The 20,262-nt window shown below is 40.3% G+C and overlaps 1 protein-coding gene across 3 annotated transcripts in view; it reads left to right on the top strand.

Annotated features, from left to right (window-relative positions):
- The window catches only part of EFHC2 (EF-hand domain containing 2), a 238,223-nt gene that overhangs the window by 107,528 nt on the left and 110,433 nt on the right, over positions 1 to 20,262 (top strand). For all 3 annotated transcript variants that reach the window (XM_086386696.1, XM_086386695.1, XM_086386694.1), the window contains exons 4-8: positions 2,813 to 3,036; positions 5,989 to 6,240; positions 8,681 to 8,794; positions 9,181 to 9,319; positions 15,896 to 16,061. In XM_086386696.1, the coding sequence (XP_086242822.1) occupies positions 2,813 to 3,036; positions 5,989 to 6,240; positions 8,681 to 8,794; positions 9,181 to 9,319; positions 15,896 to 16,061 (895 nt within the window). The remainder of the gene's footprint in view (positions 1 to 2,812; positions 3,037 to 5,988; positions 6,241 to 8,680; positions 8,795 to 9,180; positions 9,320 to 15,895; positions 16,062 to 20,262) is intronic.

The following is a 20,262-nucleotide window of genomic DNA, read 5'->3' as shown; positions in this document are numbered from 1 at the left end:
TAAATGAGAAGAATATATGAAAGTATATCCTAGGGCCATGATGATGATTATAATGATTATTATTTAAAAGTTTAGTGGGTGGGCCAGTTCTTCCCACTTAGAAAAATATAGGATTCCTATTTGAAGTCTTACTAAATAGAAATCAGCACGAATTTGCTTATTTTAATTTGTATAATGAAGTACACATGCAAGATAGATGGAATTCCTGAAGAAACTCTTGGCTGTTGAATAAATCTTATATATTTTAAAAGCTGTCAGCTATACTTAAAAATATAAGTATTTTTAAAGAGATACATAATGGTTTGTGGAAGTACCTGGAATGCCCATGCTTTTGTAAGGGTGTTCAAGTATACAATTTGTTCTAAATGTCTAATCTTGAATGATTAAATAATTTGCATACTGTTTTCAGTGGCATGAATTAAGGGCTAATTGAAGTATAATTTTTTGCAGTAAAATTATATCATCTTTTATGTAGTACATGTAAAAATATTCTAGACCAGTTTTAATTTTACAGTTTTTTTTATTTTAATTTAATGTAGCAAGTAATTAAAAATTGCTACAAAGAAAAGAAGATGAAAATGATTTTAGTTAATTTCCCCTCAACAGAATGAAAAGATGATTAGTAGAATAATGGAACAGAGCTCAACACAGTTCCTGGCACATAAAGATATTCATTAAATGTTCTTTAATGAATAAGGAATGAATAATTTCTAAGTATTTCTAGACTTTGGGAAAAGACACTATTCTCAGTGCTACAGAAAACATGAGGAAGATTGCTTGACATCTTTATAATAAAATGCCTCCATTATGGTACACGTTACACAAGCCAATTTTTCTTGAACCATTAGACCCTCAGTTTGCTCTGCTTGCCTTTTCTTCTTTTGTCTTTGCTCCTAGAGTAGATTCCCAGACTTAAGTCAGCTTACAGATATTGAGAGACATTCCTCCATGGTTATCTTGCATTTCTGTGAATCTTGCAAGCAGAGACACTGACTGCTCTTTGTTCTGGATTATCTTTTCAAGGATGTTGATAGAGCACACAGCTTTGGAAGACAAAGATAGTCTCTCCTTCTGGAACAAAAGGCAAGTTTGCTCACAGCCTTGGAAAACAGAGGTGATGTCTCCCTCCAGAATAAAGGGCAGACATGTTTACTGTACAGTCTAGTAAAGATAGGGGACTTCCCAGACAGTAAAAAATCTGCCTGCAATGCAGGAGACATAGGAGACTCGGGTTTGCTCCTTGGGTTGGTAGAATCCCCTAGAGAAGGAAATGGCAACCCATTCCAGTATTCTTGCCTGGAGAATCCCATGGACAGAGAAGCCTGGTGGGTTCTCTGTTCCATTATTCTACAGTCCATGGGGGTCACAAGAATTGAACACAGCTGAGTCATTGAGCATGCACGCATTAATAAAGATAATGTCTCCCTCTGAGACAAAAGGCAGGGATGCGTATTGTCTATTACAAAAGATTCAGTTTCCCTCAGCTCAGGGTTCCTGTCCTGTAGTGTAAAGCACTGTGTGTGCAGAAGTTACCTGGCCCTTGTTGTGTCACTCTTTGGAAATCGGGGCTCAGAAAATTGGTACCAAAATATTGATGTTCTGGGTACTGTTATTACTGTGAGTAATAAACTGCCCTTTGTCTGTCACCAAAGCATCTCATATCATCTACCAGCATCCTTGAAATTGTGGCAGGCTAACTTGTCAGCTAGCAAGCAGGATAAAATCTCAATCCCTAAATAATTCTTGACAACAGGTTTCAGCAGTGTTACGGTAAGTTGGCTGGTTATGGTGTGGTATAGTCGATACATTCATCTAGTTAGGGAGCCTTTTTTACCTCCAGTGGCTAGTTACCATTTAGGTGTTCTCAGGGACCCTGGGTCCATACTCTCAAGAAAAAAAGTGAATGGGTATCATAGGGTTGAAAGTAGAAGGTACTATGAAGCCTGTGCTAACTCTCACTTTGTGGGAGTGGTTGGGTGGAGGTGGACAGAGGCTGTAGAGAAAGGCGGAGGGAGAAGAGGTTGGTAGAAGGAACAAGATTCCAAGAAGCTTCAAAGCAACATAGAGTCATCTGTGCTTATGGAAGCTGTAAATCAAGGTGTTGGCATCTACCATAGTGAGGCTTAGTAGTTTTCTTTTTTCAGTCAAGAGTGCATTTTTGTGAGTACTCTGGTTTGGGGTCTTAGTTCCTTGTTTAGCGTACTCACATTGAGTGCTTGTGAGTGAAAAAGTGAGCATGCTTGTTTTGGGAAAAACATGATGGCAGTGTCTGGCACATTGGGTCACCCTGTTTAGTACTCCCTTCTCCTTCCCTCCTTCCATAGTCTTTGTGTGCACACACTAAGTTGCTTCAGTTGTGTCCAACTCTGTGCAACCCTATGAACTGTATGTGGCCAGGTTCTCTGTCCATGGGATTCCCCAGGCAAGAATATTGGAGTGGATTGCCATGCCCTCCTCCAGGGGATCTTCCCGACCCAGGGATCAAACCTGCGTCTCTTAAGCCTCCTGCATTGGCAGGCAGGTTCTTTACTACTAGCGCCACCTAGGATTACTTTATAATAGAGTAAGCCCCAGTACCACTTAGGCAACTCTAACAACATACAAGGCTGGTCAAATTAACTCTGAATCTCAGGAGCCCCAGCTCCCTGTGGAACCATCAGAGTTTGAACATTCTGATGCTACTTCTCCAAGAGCCAGTCCTTTGCCCACTTCACCACGGTGAGAAAACATTCAGGGTTGTTATAAAGATGTGCTCTGATCTCTTGCTGGTGAGCCATATGATGAAACAATTGTGTTTTATTTCATACTGTAGGAATTTTTATCCGGCGTCATCGGATTTCTCTCCCACCTCCTAATGAGGATCAGTTTTATACTGTGCATCACTTTAATGTCAACACCGACATTGTCTTTTATGGTCGAACGTTCAAGATTTATGACTGTGACGCATTCACAAAAAACTTCTTGACGAAAATAGGAGTCAAATTAAATCCCCCAGGACAATGTCCAGAAGATCCTTACATGAAAACACGGAGAGAGGTAAGTTGACTTATCCATGAGCTCTAGTCTTCAAGATGAGAATCCGTTCAGAATCAGTGAATGGTATCAGTACTTCTGATGCCCAGGTGAAAGGACTTGGGGGGCCATGGTCACTGGAGTTGTCCTCTTTTCCTTTGGGCTGGACAGAGGCTGGGGGTTGGCTTCGGTGCAGGAAAGACTCACTCTCTGCCTTCACCCCTACTTCTCTTTACAGAGAGTGGCCCTTCCAGGCAGGGTGAGTCTTCATGAGTTGCCCATATGGGATGGTTTCTAAGAGCCTGGGGTTGGCTTTGTAGTCATTGACACTGAAACAGTTGGGCCCACTCTTACCTGGCTTTTCTTTTCCCATTTTAGTTGCCTAACTCTGGGGAAAATCTTTGCTCCTGTGCTACTGATATACTCAACCAAGCTTTGGGTACACCTTTTTCTTTCTTAAGACTCCCAGCTTCCTTTAAGGTGACATCAGATGCAGAGAGGTTCAAGAATGAGGAGGGCCATGATTTTGATGTGCGCCCATGATAACAGGATGCTTATTGGCAAAGTCTGATCCAAGCCAGTGTAGGGAGGAAAGAATCAGTGTTAGTAGTATTATTATAGTCTTTCCAGAGTTTTTTTTTTTTTTTTTTTAATGAGACCTTGGCCCAAATTTTATTGTTTTACAGAAAAATCTGAATACCTAAAAGGGCAGGTGTTATTATGTGGAAGGTCACCTACCTCACCAGTCTTCTTGCTAGGACTTGAACTCAAATCTCTTGCTCTTATCCTGCTTTTAATTATTCTCATTTGTTTCTCTTTTTATTGACGTATGATCATGCACAATAAAATGCACAGAAATTAAATATACAGTTTGATGGGTCTTAACAAATGCATACACCCATGTAATCCACACCCAAAATCACAGTCTAGAACATTTCCATCCTCCTAGAAAGTTCCTGCATGCCTTTTTCCAATCTGTCCTTCCCCCTACCCAGGGATAAGCACTATTCTCATTTCTATCCCTATAGATTAGTTTGGTCTCATTTTTATTGTTTCTAAAACTTGTAATTAACTTCTTTGCAGAAAGATAACATAAAATTTAGAGTAAAAATCTCCTTTGATTCTGCTTTGATCTCTTGTTAAAAGCTGCATGTAGGATCATTCATCTATTCCTGCCTCCTAGCCCCATCAGAATTATCCTTTAATATTGTAGACATAGACCCCTCCTGAGAAATATGGATTGTTGATCCTGGAATATGTAAGGTGAAATCCTTGTGGCAATATTCTTGTGTGTATTGGCATGCAAGGAGATTTATGGTTTGGGTTCATTTCTGTGTTTTTCCAAATGCCCTGGAAGTAAGAGTCTGGATAAATACAAAAGTCTTTAGAACCAGCAGAGAGAAACCAAAAGAAATGGATCTATATGATTTATCACCCTTTGCATCTGGCCACACTCATTCACTAACAGCTTGTATTATATGATAGTGATTGTGAGTGATGATGCATAATATGAAATACATAGGAACAATGTATGGTTTCATAGGTTTATAAGGAAAAAAAATCTTCTGTTCCAGGAATCAAGAATAAATACCAAGAACAGCCAAGAAATGTTTTAAATAATTTCCTTTCAGATTGAGAGAATCATTTTAGGATTTATTCCCTTAGGGAGAAAGCTCTTCAATAAATATAGAAGTCTGTGGAAAATTAGGAGTTTAATAAGAGGCTTTTATATTGACTTTAATTCATTTACTTCTCCAGTGTTTGCTGCCTTGAAATGTAAAGTTAAAATTAAACAATTTAACTTGAACTGAAAAGATCTCCCGTGGTATGTAATCAATAATGAATTTCTTAGAGGCCTTATCATGCCAAAGAAAGTTTTCTCTATCAGTGAAAATAGAGATCTTATAATTTCATTTAAATGTTAAAGATAATCAATGAAAGTAGAGATCTCATAATTTCATTTAAATATCAAGGATAAGACTGAAGAGCTTCTGGAGGGCCATCGTGTCTCCTGTGTCTTGGGATGAGTCTGCCCCTAGACTTCCCTAGACAGACACAAAATTTTGAGAATTTACAAATAAGACTACATGACCCAATATGGGACTACATCTCACTTGCTAGTGAGCCCTTCCTTATATAGCTACCCTATTAGGCGACATTAGATAGAACGGGGAGGTGGAGTGCGGTTGCGCTCCACGACAAAACTGAGACTGCAGATAGAGAAGAATTGGGCCAAGAAGACTGCCCAGCTAGTGGTTTCTGGGTTGGGAGCCAGAGCCTGCACAGTAATCCTGTGCAAATTGAGAAGTTCTCCATTTGCTCCTTTCCTGTTTCCGTGACCTTTCAGATCTTTGCTACCTAAACCTTTTGAGCAAAATAAAACTGTGAAGATATTTCTTCTCTTTTTACTTTCACAGAAGTCTGTAGATAAGTAAGAAGCATAAACAGATATGAATTTTCAGTGAAAATAACTTTTTGGTTATTATAATTAACATAGACTTGGATGTACAAATCTTAAGCATACCTGTTGACAATTTTGAAAAATGTATATACAGTTTAATAACCAGCACAGAAATCAAGATAGAGAATATGTCCATCACCCCAGAGAGTTCCCTTGCCCCCCTTTCCAATCAGTCATCTACCCAGAGGCAATAACTATTCTGATTTCTGTCACCATATATTAGTTTTGTCTGCTCTCAAGCAAGAATTTTAAGTCTCAGTTTTCAAAAACATTATAGAAGTATACTTTAGTGTGTTAAAATAATGTTTAATGAAAAGCTTCCTAACACTTGATTGTCTGTATTTCTAAGGTTGAAACTAGTTATATATGTATATCATATATGTTGTTAGTTGAGATTTTTAAAAATATCACAGAATAGTCTATGGAAAAGATACCTTTATGTTTTTTGACTGCTTGCATCCCAGAAGCGATTATGGAAAGACTTCCACTATCATTAACCTTTTCTCCACTGACAGAAGCTAGACTGCATGGAGCCCATATGTCCCTATGAGTCCTTCGACACTCTGAAACAGTTCCTCGAGTATGATAGGAAGGTCTTGCGTTTTTTCTGCGTGTGGGACGACTCAGGCTCAGTGTTTGGGGATCGTAGAGAACTTATCCTGCATTACTTTCTGTCTGATGATACCATCGAGATCAAAGAAGTCTTGCCACATAACTCAGGAAGAGATGCTATGTCATTGTTTCTCCAGAGAAGAAAGCTACCTAAGGTGAGCAGTAGACACGGGACTGCTTTCCGGGTTTGCTTGCGGGCTGAAGACCCTAGTCACTGTCTGGAATGTCGCGTGTTATGACTGTTGGTGACAAGTCACTATGTATTAGTGCTGGTGTTCAGAAAATTTGCACTTTGTGCCCTCTATTAATATACATCTATGAAAGTAATACAGAGGATATGACAAATTGGAATTGGAAAATTCAGGGCTTAAGGCATGTAAAGGGAAAAAGTCAAATGCAAGAGAACTACCTATGTCATTGAGTTTACCGTGAATCTTATGAAAGTAAATGACTCTCGAGTAAAAGAATTGCTCATGGCCTTGGGAAGAGCAATAGCCTTTGGCCTCTGTAGCCTACTGGGGAGATCCCATTGTATTGGTCTGGGCTGTGAACACACACACACACACACACACACACACACACACACACACACACACACAGAGGAGTGACTCTTCTGCGAGTAGCCACTTGCAGAAGTAGTCACCAACTAGCTACTGGCTAGCAACAGTAATAGCTTTAGCACCTTTACTGTTAAAAAAGAGTTGTCCAAATGATTTCTACACATGTTCATGGCCACTTGAGAGCTAATGTAACCTGGGTGCAGCAGAAACAGCACATAGACAGAAGACCTGGGTTAGAATTGTAGATCTGCCGCTTAATAGCTGTGTGACCTTAGGCCAGTCATTAACCTCTCTGAGCGTATTTCCCTATCTCTAAAATGCTTTTAACTAGGCTTCCCTTCTGAGGTAACTGTAAAGACTGAATGAGATAATATAGTAAAAAGCACTATCTAAGGATCTATAAGAGCTTCCCAGGTGGTATTATTGGTAAAGAACCCGCCTGCCAATACCAGAGATGATAGGAGACCTGGGTTCAATCCCTGGGTCATGAAGATCCCCTGGAGGAGGGCATGGTAACCCACTCCAGTATTCTTGCCTGGAGAATCCTCATGGACAGAGGAGCCTGGGGGGCTATAGTCCATGGGTTCACAAAGAGTCAGACACGACTGAAGCAATTTAGCACGGATGCATGCAAAAACCTATGAACACCTAACTATAAGGCACACGAAAACATCATGGCTTATTCACAGCTCTCTGTTATGTTTTATTTCTTTATTTATTTGGATAATGTTTTTTTAAACTTACTTCTTAGTGCTACTGAAAAGATTACTGTAACACTCATTTCTGATGCGTACAACCACTGGTTATTTGTTTATCACAAGAGACTCTTCCAGATTCTCAAGAGTCTCCCACCAGAAGTCCTGCTATGTAGCTTCTTGGGGCTGGGACTGGGTTTGTCCCAGAGCAAACTCCAGGCATATGCATAGCAGGTGGCCAGGAGGAGCCAGGGAAGCCTGTTTTTAGAATGGCTTTGAAAAATAGGCTAAATATAAAATAATAATGACATACCTGACATTTGCAGTGTTCCTTGACATCAGTTGCTTCATTTATTCATTCATTCAACAAATATTTAGTAAGTGTCAGCTGTGTGCTGGCTCTGAGGTTACCATGAGATAGAAAATGGGTTAATTCCTGCTGTATGGTGTTTTCATTCTCGTGGGGGAGAGATCCAAGAGCAATGGGTATTCCCTTGACGCCACATCCTTTGAGAAAGCAAAGAGTAAATACTGTTGCTACTGAAGTTCTGAGAGGATAAATGTCTGGCCCCATGTCCTATAGCTAAGAAGTGGCAATGAGAGAGTTTGCATCAAAAAATGTGTTGTTTTTTTCCTCTGTAACGTGCCTTACTTGCACCCCACAGCTCATAAATTCACACGTTTTAACTTTTAGTTTATGTCACACATATCAGGGATGATTCTGATGTCTCAGCTGAGATAAACCAATTAGTATCAGTTTCCATAAGTTCAGATATTTCCTGCCTGACCACCTCCAGCACGGGTGAAACTGAAGGGTGTCCTTCCTGGCTTGCTTCCAGTCACAGTTTGTGTGAGAGGCTGACCGTACTTCACTGTTCGTACTACCTAACCGCACTGCCTCTCTCAGCCAGAAAAATGCCTCCTTGCTCAGGGTCAGGCAGGGTGCTGAGCCAGTCAAGAAAGCAAGGCAGGGTCTCTCCATCAGGGCATCTTGTTGTTTAGTGAAAAGATGACTGCTGATGAAGCAGTTAGAGAGCAATGACAAGTTTAACCCTGAGGTGGGTGCTATAGAAGTTTGGATTGGGCACTGGCCAGCAGGATGGGAGAGGTCAGAAGGAAAAGATGGGGCTTCGTCAAGTCCTTGAAGGATGAGGGGAGTGTAGACCGACCCGCAGAGGGTGGGGAAACATGGGGGAAAGGTGGCTGGAGTCTGTGTCCTGTCTTCCTCGGGATGATAGAGGAGAACCAGATGGTATCACTTGCCACTTGAGCCCCTCACCAGGAGCATGTTTATGTTGAGAGTCCACCTACCACATCTTGATTTGATTTATATCTTCTAGTATGGCCCCCCTGGAGTCTATCAACCAGGCCAGTTAACAGACCGGACAGTTCTCAATGTGTATGGTGGCTACTCACAGACCCGAGTGTATGGCTTCCTGTTGGATAAATATCAGGTAAGTCATGTTTTATTACTGTTACCAGTATGGCTTCTCTGAAACCTGGAATGTGGGCTGAGTTGGGTATTCTTCTGGGAGACTGGTTGTGAACGACATTGATGACTATATAAATGTATGTGTTGCACTGTTGCATTTATCAATAATAAACATGCTTAAGTGTACATATAAATATATGCATTGCATTGCCATTTGGTAGCACTACCTTGCTAAAAGAGTGTTTTAAAATGTTGATTTTGAGTGGTTGTCTTTTGATTTGATTTAAAAAATTTGGTTATAAGTGATGTAATGGATTTTTTAAAATTTCCTTTTTCCTTTGAGAGGGGGGATGCCAAGGTCTTTGGTGGGTCTGTGGTGCCAACATCATGTTCCTTTGTTTTTATTAGCTAGGAAAATTAGACCAAGAGTTTTACAAAGATACTGACCTATCCATAGGAACCACCATCAATGTGTGGGGAAGGAAAGTGCTCCTTTGTGACTGTGATGATTTCACGAAAACTTATTATAGGACTAAATATGGAATTGGTAAGTGATACATCTGTCAATTAGAAAATAATATTTAAACTTGGAGTCTTTGTTCCCTAGTTAAGATTGAGCTGATTTTTGAGTTTCAAATTCTAAGCTTCTAATAGCTGCTACCATTTATTGAGCATTTGCTAACTGCCAGGCATTTGTTGTCTTATTTATTCCCCTAATATCATCCTCATTTTAGAGGTGAAGAGACTGTGGCTTACAAGGGGTTTCCTGGATGAAGGTCATGCATGCAGCAAGTAGAGTGAGCCAAAAACTTAAACTTGTCTGCCTGATGCCAAAGGCTGCCGTTTTCCCATGTAGTCCCCTGCCTCACTGCTGTGGTCAAGCAGTTGAAATGGAAATGCAAAGACTTTTCTTTCTGCTGAATCCTTGCTTACCACAGAGGCTGTACTGATTTTTGTTCTCTAGCAAATTGTGCCCATCTGCTCTACCTTTGCTGGTGAGACACAGCCAGGCTGCCAGCTTCTCTCTTCTTAGCTCTTCATTCCATTCAGATTAGGTTAGTTCAGTTCATAATGGAAGCCAGTGACTTATTAAGCACCCACTAGATGTAGGTCATTGCAGTGGACACAGGAGATGCAGAGTTGTGTAAGGAGTTTCTAGGCTGGAAGGGGAGCAGAGATCTACTGTATGTTACATGGTGTTATAACTGTCACAGAAGCAGGGGGAGGATCTGAGATGAAACCTGAAAAACAAGCCCCTCTGTTTGTTAAACCTGCAGGCCAGCCCTACCCCCTTCCCGGGCCCTCTACCCCAGGGTTCAGGTACCTGCTGGTGCTTGGCTAAGTGGGGGTGATAGGAGTTGCCAACCTCCCAGATTGGCGTTGGAGCTCAGTTGGGGGTTGCTTACTCCTTTCTGAACATTGGAGTATTCATATGAGCTCACTTCCCTGAGCCATGAGATGGAAGCCAGAAACAACCACAGCTTTTCCTAAAAGACAGGGTGCTTTGTCTCTAGGATGACACAAGGCCCACCTTACGTGTCTTGATGTCCCCACTGTGTAGTATTCCTGGCCTCATGGGAATCATTATATTATGTAAGAAGACACACAGCACACAAAGGGGTTGGAATATAAAAGACTTTCAATTTCTCTCTTTGGTTCACTATGGGAATTTGTTCCACTGCATCTACATGCCAGATTAGTCAAAATGGGGCCAAATTGGTGGCCTCTTCTTATATTATTTTCTAAAATTAGTCCTGTTGGTGGACACAGTTGGGCATATTTGTTTTGGGTACTGAGGACAAGAAGGAGCCAGGAATGTGCAGGTAGTGGCTGCCATAGAGAAGCTGCTAGTGACCCTTAGATAGTTGGGAAGGATAATTTGATTTTTAATAAATGTAAGTACCTGTTCAGAGTTGACAAGTCTTCAGTGTAGAGTTGAAAATTGATAAAAAAGAATGAGTCACTGAAGACATTTACCTATGTCCTACTGAAAGATTATATGCGTGCCTGCTCAGTCATGTCCGATTCTTTGTAGAATTGGAATCCATGGACTGTAGCCCACCAGGCTCCTCTGTCCACGGGATTTCCCAGGCAAGAATACCAGAGGGTGTTGCCATTTCCTACTCCAGGGGATCTTCCTGACCCAGGGATCAAACCCATGTCTCTTGCATCTCCTGCATGGCAGGTGGATTCTTTACCTCTGTTCCACCTGGGAAGCCCACTGAAAGATTACCGTAATACAAAGGATGTGGTGAGGTCATATGATCCCTTAAATGTTAAGTTCAACATTCAGTTGATGTTTGTTAGCTTGATTTAGAGAATATGAAGTTTGTATTTGGGGAAATGAACATAGTGCTGGGAGACCCAGTACATTGTTAGTCTCTTAATGGGTTTACAGGGAACTTTCAGAGGCAGAGGAAATCTACCAGTGTGCTCCAGATCTAGCCATCTTCACCAGATGCATCAACTTCAAATGTCCTGTGGTCAGTTTCAGTTGAGTCCTAGTGCCTAATTTCTTCCTGCTTACTTTTGCTGTCTCTAGAGACTTACTGTATTATATTTTAAAAAGTCATTTGTGCCTTTAAAGCTCATATAACATGAGCATTATGTCTTTAAAGAGAAAATTATGCAAATGCAAAGTTATGATGCATTTTATAGTCATGCTGACTTTTTATATTTCTTCTAAGATATGTTAAAATATCCCATTTAATAGACACCATTATTACACAACATTTCTTGAGTAACAACAGTATACTTAATGTAACTAATGGCTAGAAATTATATCCATGATTCAGGGAGGAGGGGAGTGAATCAGTATTCTCTGATTATCTTTGCATTTGCTTTTCCTGACTTTTTGGTAACATTAAATTAATAGACTTAATGTTACTTAGATGCAGTTTTTTTGGACATTTACATTTTTTTTAATAACTCATCTGGCTCTAAAAATTCATAAGACTAATCACATTTTATACATTATATTTTGGTATTCTTGAACCCCAAACCAGGACAGAGTCCTGGCAATAATTGTGGTCACATTTCCTTCCTTGCCAATAATCGTGGTCAGTAGAAACCTGGTGTCACCACTCTGCAGCGCCACAGGAAGAAGCTGACAACTGCCAATGACACAGCTAGGGCCCTCCCTAAGAGGAAGCCAGGGGGAGATTTCTAATGCAGTATACAGCCTGGGTGCCTCAGTACCTTCTCTAACCTATTGCCACCCCCAGCATATTTGGGAGGAGAAAAAATGGCAGACGGACCAAGAGGTGAAGTTGACCACAGTCCCAAGAAAGGCACATGAGAAGCTTTCTATTATGTAGAAGCACAGGGCTTGACAGAATCCCAAGAGATGTATATGTAAAACCCCTGTGTTAAACCCCATCTGGACTCCTAAAAAGATGAGATTCTTTTGTGCGTTTCAGGATTCTAAAGAGAAGGCAACTTCCTCCACGAAACAGTCCAGTGTGACTGCCCCACTAGGCAGCTTGGCTATCCCGCTGGCCCTGGCTAGCCTGCCGGGCAGGAGCCTGTCACTCCCTCCTTACTTCGTGTGCATGAACACGGACTGGCAGATGGAGGCCTGTCGGACTTTCCTGTAGCATGAAGGTTGGAAGAGGCTCCAGGGGCTCTAGCAGGTGTTTCTTTCACTGAAGGGACATGGATTTGAATGTAAACTGTTCTTACCTAGAATTCCTGCCTTGGGTTATTATTTTTTTGTCCATAAGAGGACTTTGTTACAATCGATTCTTAGTGGTTGGGACAACCAAACTAGTGTGTGTGTGTGTGTGTGTGCGCGCGCGCACATGCGCATGCTTAGTAGCTCAGTCATGTCCGACTCTTGCGACCCCATAGACTGTAGCCTGCCAGACTCCTCTGTCCATGGGATTCTCCAGGCAAGAACACTGGAGTGGGTAGCCATTCCCTTTTCCAGGGGATCTTCCTGACCCAGGGATCAAACTTGGTTCTCCTGCATTGCAGGCAGATTCTTTACCATCTGAGCCACCAGGGAAGCCATTAAGGATAAGCAAAAAAACTTAAAGCATATTTAATTTTGTGGAGTCATTTATAGCCATCTCTAAACTCTTGGTGTTAGAAACAGCAGAGCATCTAAGATGAGAGTCTAATGATCATTTGAACAAATGAGCCATCCCAAGATGCAACAGCAGAGGTAGAATTTGCTTCTAGTCTCACAACATGGCTTTGATGGACCTAACAATTTTGCTTTTTTTTTTTTAAACCTCTTGTATGCAGTGAAGAGGGTTGAAAATTAGATGATTTCTAACGGTTTTCTAGCTAGAGCTAGAAAATCATGTGATTATTTGACCCCAAAGTGACCATCCCACTGAAGTCATTTGACCTGCATATGGGGTACAAGCAGAGGTGGATTCAACCTCAAAAATAATGAAGCTTAAGCTTTAGGGTTCTTTTCTTTGCAGGGGCCCCATTCCAAGGCCCTGGGCCTAATTTTATCTCAATTATTTGACATTTTTTTGTCTTACAGAGGTTCTCCCAAATAATAAGCTTCAGGCCTCCCAAAACCTGGGTCCAAATCTCGGTTACTAGCAAATCAGAGGTGAATATCGAGGTAATTGAAGGCTTTTCTCAGAATCATTTCCAAATGAGATGATGAATAGTAAACCACTGTGAGGGAGCATTAAGATACATTCTTTAAAAAAGAGCCTGTCCCCTCTGTGTAAATTTGTTGGAATCTAGTCAGTTGTGAATGGACAGTCAATATATATGTTTTTACAAGTCTCTCGGAATTAGAAGCATCGGACTATTTGAAAGGCAGATGTGTTTTAGGATCTATTAGAATGTCAGTATAAGAAGATATTTGGGACCTGTGGCTGATTCATGCTGATATATGGCAGAAACCTGCACAATACTGTAAAGCAATTATCTTCCAATAAAATTTTTTTAAAAAGAAGATATTTGGGAAGATGCTTTGTAAAAAAAAAAAGTGTATACTTTTTCATTAAATATTTTTTAACACCTAAAACATGCAGGATGGTGGAACAATGGAAAACCAAAGACAGAAATTTATCCAGGCACAATTCCAAACCTTTGTGAATATACACAATTAACCCGTAAAAAATGGAATCTTGAGTCACAGTATCCAGAAAGACTGTATTGTTGAAAAAGTCAGACATGGTGGAATGGAACAGTTCTCGGCATTTATACACTAGATGGCACTGTGGGTGCAGAGGAAAGCTCTAAATTGATTCTTTTGTTACTTAAATCTGTTGCAAAAATGATGTAGTTGAGAAAACAACAGTGTGTTATAAAACCTGTAATTTTGGGGGGAGATGTAGAATGCATTCTTAATTTGAGATTCAGTGTGTGTCCTCTTTTGGTTAGGCTGTTTAGATTATTATATAGAGTTGGAGGCATATGTCCCCTGTTGGAAGAAACCAATCATGCCTGAATTTTCTAATAATCACGTACAGTTCTTCCTGCCATCCCCTATGGTCCTTTTCCTAAAAATGAAGGTACCAGTTAGTGGTGTGTTTCATGTTACAATTAGGAATGATAGGGTCTGCTGTAATTCTGACGAATTCCAATATTTAAACTTGCCTCTTTATTACCAAGGCTTCTCTTTAATTGCCACAAAAATAGCAATAGGAGAGGCTCACCAGTCATTTCCATACCCGCAGTCTGGCCGCCTCCTTTCACTAAGTCAGTGAGAAATATCTGATGGCATTCTCTTTGCTAGTATGTCTTCTGTGAGCAATTTCTGTCAGGGTGGAACAATACTCTTTTGGGGATTATGCTTGAGGAGGTTCCACACAAAGGCTGTTAGGAAGTCTAAGGAAATGTGAAAGTTGAAAATGTTTTCAAATCAGAGTTAGAAACAGCCCCTTAGCCTTTTGATCAATCAGTACAAAAAAAAAAAAAAAAAGAAACTATCCCTCCATGTTAAGAGGTAGGCTGCCTTGGATGACACATTGGTGCACATTTTCAATTAGAAAGGTATGTACTAAATCTGTTCTCTTCCTTCTGTTAGAACTTTGGCAATGGAAAAGGAAATCTTTTCTTATGCGAGACTCCTTTCAGGCTCTAATGGAAACACCTATGGGATGGTCAACTTTGGGGAAGAGGTAGAAATGAGATTCCATGGGTTGTTTGGTTGCTTTGCTTTCTTTTGCTTTAAGAAAGATCCAGACATCATCTTTGCCATTTGTGATGTGCTAATACTAGTGATTGGGATCTATTGAGTCAACGTGTCATCTACTTCAGAGGGCATACTTGCTTCTCAGAGGTGGTACAGCCTCACGAATGAGTACCTAACAGCTCCCAGGCTATTACAAATATGTCTCCACCTGTCTCTTCATCTCTCCTTCATCACAGATGATAAATGAATTAAGAAGGTCAACCGTATTTACCACTTACCTCTCCCTTTGGCAGTGGTGGTTTTAAAAGTTGTGTTAGTTTGATTTGTGTTTTATTTATTAATTTTTGCAGTATCACATTTCAGTACGATTGCAGTCTTTTCTTGGGCAGTAATAGAGGCAACCTGGAGGGGTTGTTGGTGAGAAGAAATGTTGTTTTTGTTTTTGATCTAGGTAGTGAAGTATCATGGCCTGGAGCTGAGCTAGAGGAAAGGGAGAGGGCTTAAAATGTGGGCTCAGGAGGAAGAGACATCAGATGGGGAAGGTAAAGGCAAAACAGCCAGGAGTCAGTCCTATTTGGAAAGGAATTTAATTAGTGAGTGTTGACTAAAGATAGGAGAGGGCTACATTACAGGTTAAAATATGGAACGGGTAGCATAAAGTTTCAGACTTGAATTTTCATATCATTGGAAAAATCAAGGAAGAACAAAAAATATTCCGAAATGGGGATGTGATGACAAAAGATAAATGTTTACTTATTCGACACACTCAGTCTCTCTCTCTCTCTTTTTTTTCTTTCTTTTGAACCAATGGCGATTATTGAGTGAGTTCTGTGGTTTTTGTAAACATGATTGAAACCTCCCCTCTCAGGATTTTGGTGTGTTTTGTTTGAAAGAGTTTAAAATAGTCTACAAAGATCTCCATGTTCATCTTGAAAACATAACAAACCTTTCAAAACATCCATAATCAGGGCAAAAAAAAATATTGATGTTTCATCTGCCTTTGTTTTGTTATAGAGAACTTTACCTCGATTCCATGCAAGGCCCCATCTCCTCCAAAAATAGAAAGGAAATTTCCACCTTATACTGGCTTCGGTTCTGAAGAGGATTCTCTTCGCTCCTGCATAGGCCTTATGCCCACACCTCATCAGAGGAACTTCAAGAAGTTCATTGAATTTGACAGGTGCTTGAGGGAACTGTTATTTTAATCTGATTTTTCCCCAATGTATGTGGGGTTTGTAATATTGTCCTCATGACAAAACAGATGACAATTTATCTGATTTCAAGTCCAGGGACATGTTGTTATAACTTTAATGAAGATAATTAATATGTAAGTATTAACAGATTCTTACATCAGTGGCTATTTTTTTTACTTTTTTCCCCAGGTTTTTTGAGAAATAATTGACATAAAACATGGCATAAGTTTAAGATATGCAACATAATGATTGGATATATGTATGTATTGAAAAATGATCACCACAAGAAGATTAGTTCACATCCATACCTCACAGTTCAAATTTTTTTTCTTGTGATGAGAATTTTTAAGCTGTACTCTCTTACTTTCAAATATACATTATTATTTACTGTCGTCATCATGCTGTATGTTATGTCCCCAGAACTTATTTGTCTTAGAGCAGAAAGGTAGTTCCTTTTGATCACCTTCACTCAATTATCCCATCCACTACCCACCCCCCTAACTCTGGCAGTCACCAGTCTGATCCCTGTTTCTATGAGTTTGTTTTTTTAGATTCTACATGTAAGTGAGATCATGTAGTATTTGTCTTTCTATTGACTTATTTTACTTAGCATAATGCCCTCAAGGTCCATCCATGCTATTGCAAATGGCAGGATTTCCTTCTTTTTGATGATTGAATAATATTCCACTGTGTGTGTGTGTTCGTGTGTGTGTGTGTGTGTACACATGCACGTGCACTGTGTCCTCAGTTTTGCCTGACTCTCTGCGACCCCATGCACTGTAGCACTCCAGTCTCCTCTGTCCATGGGATTTTCCAGGCAAGAACTGGAGTGGGTTGCCATTTCCAACTCCAGGGGATTTTCCTGACCCAGGGATCGGACTTGTGTCTCTTACATCTCCTCTATTGGCAGGCAGATTCTTTGCCACTATGCCACCTGGGAAGCCCCATGTATGTGTGATATGTATGTATGTATTTTTTTACACTTTATCCATATACCTGTTAGTGGACACTTGTGTTGTTTCCCTGTGTTAGCTATTGCAAATAATACTGCATTGAACATGGGGGTGCAGATATCTTTTGGGGACAGTGATTTTGTTTCCTTTGTATATATATATCCAAAAGTAGAATTACTGTCATATGGTAGTTCTGTTTTTAATTTTTTGAGGTGCCTCCATGCTGTTTTCCACAGTGGCTGCACCAATTTACATTCCCATCAACAGTGCACAAGGGTTCTCTGTTCCCCACATCTTCACATTGAGTGGTTATTTTAATGTGCCATCTGGAAGCCCCTAAAGCCATATTATCCCCAATCTATATTGCCTTTCCATGTATATGTGTGTGTGTGTAAATGTATATATATATATATGTATATATATATATATATATATATGCTTTTCCATATGTATCTATCTCAAGATAATCCCTAGGAAATGGTGTAGAGTAAGGGTCATCAGACTTTTTCTTAAAAGGTCAGATACAAATATTTTCTGCTTTGCGGACCATACTGCCTCTATCACAGTTGCTTAGCTCTGTCATTGTAGCATGAAAACAGCCATAGACAATCCATAAACAAATGTGTGACTGCATTCCAATAAAACTGTTTATGGACACTGAGAACCCCATGAACAGTATGAAAAGGCAGAAAGATAGGACACTGAAAGATGAACTCCCCAGGTCGGTAGGTGCCCAAAATGCTACTGGAGATCAGTGGAGAAATAACTCCAGGAAGAATGAAGGGATGGAGCCAAAGCAAAAACAACACCCAGTTGTGAACAGAACTGGTGCATAGGAACCTGGAATGTTAAGTCCATGATCAAGGCAAATTGGAAGTGGTCAAACAGGAGATAATAAGACAATATTGTAAAGTTTAAAAATAAAATAAAATTTTTTTAAAAAAAGGAGATAACAAGAGTGAACATTGACGTTCTAGGAATCAGTGAACTAAGATGGACTGGAATGGGTGAATTTAACTCAGATGACCATTATATCTACTACTGTGGGCAGGAATCCCTTAGAAGAAATGGAGTAGCCATCATAGTCAACAAAAGAGTCTGAAATGCAGTACTTGGATGCAATCTCAAAAATTACAGAATGATCTCTGTTCATTTCCAAGGCAAACCTTTCAATATCATGGTAATCCAAGTCTATGCCCCGACCAGTAACACTGAAGAAGCTGAAGTTGAACAGTTCTATGAAGACCTACAAGACTTTCTAGAACTAACACCCAAAAAGATGTCCTTTTCATTATAGGGGACTGGAATGCAAAAGTGGTAAGTCAAGAAACACCTGGAGTAACAGGCAAATTTGGCCTTGGAGTACAGAATGAAGCAGGGCAAAGGCTAATAGAGTTCTGCCAAGAGAACGCACTGGTCATAGCAAACACCCTCTTGCAACAACACAAGAGAAAACTGTACACATGGACATCACCAGATGGTCGACAATGAAATCAGATTGATTATATTCTTTGCAGCCAAAGATGGAGAGGCTCTATACAGTCAGCAAAAACAAGACTGGGAGCTGACTGTGGCTCAGATCAGGAACTCCTTATTGCCAAGTTCAGACAAAAATTGAAGAAAGTAGAGAAAACCACTAGACCATTCAGGTATGACCTAAATCAAATCCCTTATGATTATACAGTGGAAGTGAGAAATAGATTTAAGGGACTAGATCTGATACATAGAGTGCCTGATGAACTATGGATGGAGGTTCGTGACACTGTACAGGATACAGGGATCAAGACCATCTGCAAGAAAAAGAAATGCAAAAAAGCAAAATGGCTGTCTGGGGAGGCCTTACAAATAGCTGAGAAAAGAAGGGAAGTGAAAAGCAAAGGATAAAAGGAAAGATACACTCATTTGAATGCAGAGTTCCAAAGAATAGCAAGGAGAGATAAGAAAGCCTTCCTCAGCGATCAATGCAAAGGAATAGAGGAAAACAATAGAATGGGAAAGACTAGAGATCTCTTCAAGAAAATTAGAGATACCAAGGGAACATTTCATGCAAAGATGGGCACAATAAAGGACAGAAATGGTAGGGACCTAACAGAAGCAGAAGATATTAAGAAGAGGTGGCAATAAAACACAGAAGAACTGTACAAAAAAGATCTTCACAATCCAGATAATCATGATGGTGTGATCACTGACCTAGAGCCAGACATCCTGGAATGTGAAGTTAAGTGGGCCTTAGGAAACATCACTACGAACAAAGCTAGTAGAGGTGATGGAATTCCAGTTGAGCTATTTCAAATCCTGAAAGATGACACTGTGAAAGTGCTGCACTCAATATGCCAGCAAATTTGGAAAACTCAGCAGTGGCCACAGGACTAGAAAAGGTCAGTTTTCATTCCAGTCCCATAGAAAGGCAATGCTCAAACTACTGCACAGTTGCACTCATCTCACACGCTAGTAAAGTAATGCTTAAAATTTTCCAAGCCAGGCTTCAGCAATACGTGAACCGTGAAATTTCAGATGTTCCAGCTGGTTTTAGAAAAGGCAGAGGAACCAGAGATCAAATTGCCAACATCCGCTGAATCATCGAAAAAGCAAGAGAGTTCCAGAAAAACATCTATTTTTTGCTTTATTGACTATGCCAAAGCCTTTGACTGTGTGGATCACAATCAACTGTGGAAAATTCTGAAAGAGATGGGACTACCAGACCACCTGACCTGCCTCTTGAGAAACCTATATGCAGGTCAGGAAGCAACAGTTAGAACTGGACATGGAACAACAGACTGGTTGCAAATAGGAAAAGGAGCACGTCAAGGCTATATATTGTCACCCTGCTTATTTAACTTCTATGCAGAGTACATCATGAGAAACGCTGGGCTGGAAGAAGCACAAGCTGGAATCAAGATTGCTGGGAGAAATATCAATAACCTCAGATATGCAGATGACACCACCCTTATGTGAAGTTCTGGTGAAGAAGAACTAAAGAGCCTCTTGATGAAAGTGAAAGAGCAGAGTGAAAAAATTGGCTTAAAACTCAGCATTCAGAAAACTAAGATCATGGCATCCGGTCCCATCACTTCATGTCAAATAAATGGGGAAAAAGTGGAAACAGTGGCTGACTTTATTTTTCTGGGCTCCAGAATCACTGCAGATGGTGACTGCAGCCATGAAATTAAGACTCTTACTCCTTGGAAGGAAGGTTTTGACCAACCTAGACAGCATATTAAAAAGCAGAGACATT

This window comes from Bos grunniens, chromosome X (genome assembly GCF_055505025.1).
Source record: "Bos grunniens cultivar Pamir isolate PY7600 chromosome X, Bosgru_T2T1.0, whole genome shotgun sequence".
In the NCBI taxonomy this organism is placed as follows: Eukaryota; Metazoa; Chordata; class Mammalia; order Artiodactyla; family Bovidae; genus Bos; species Bos grunniens.
Note: the sequence above shows the minus strand (reverse complement) of the source record. Positions and strands in the feature narration are given on the sequence as shown.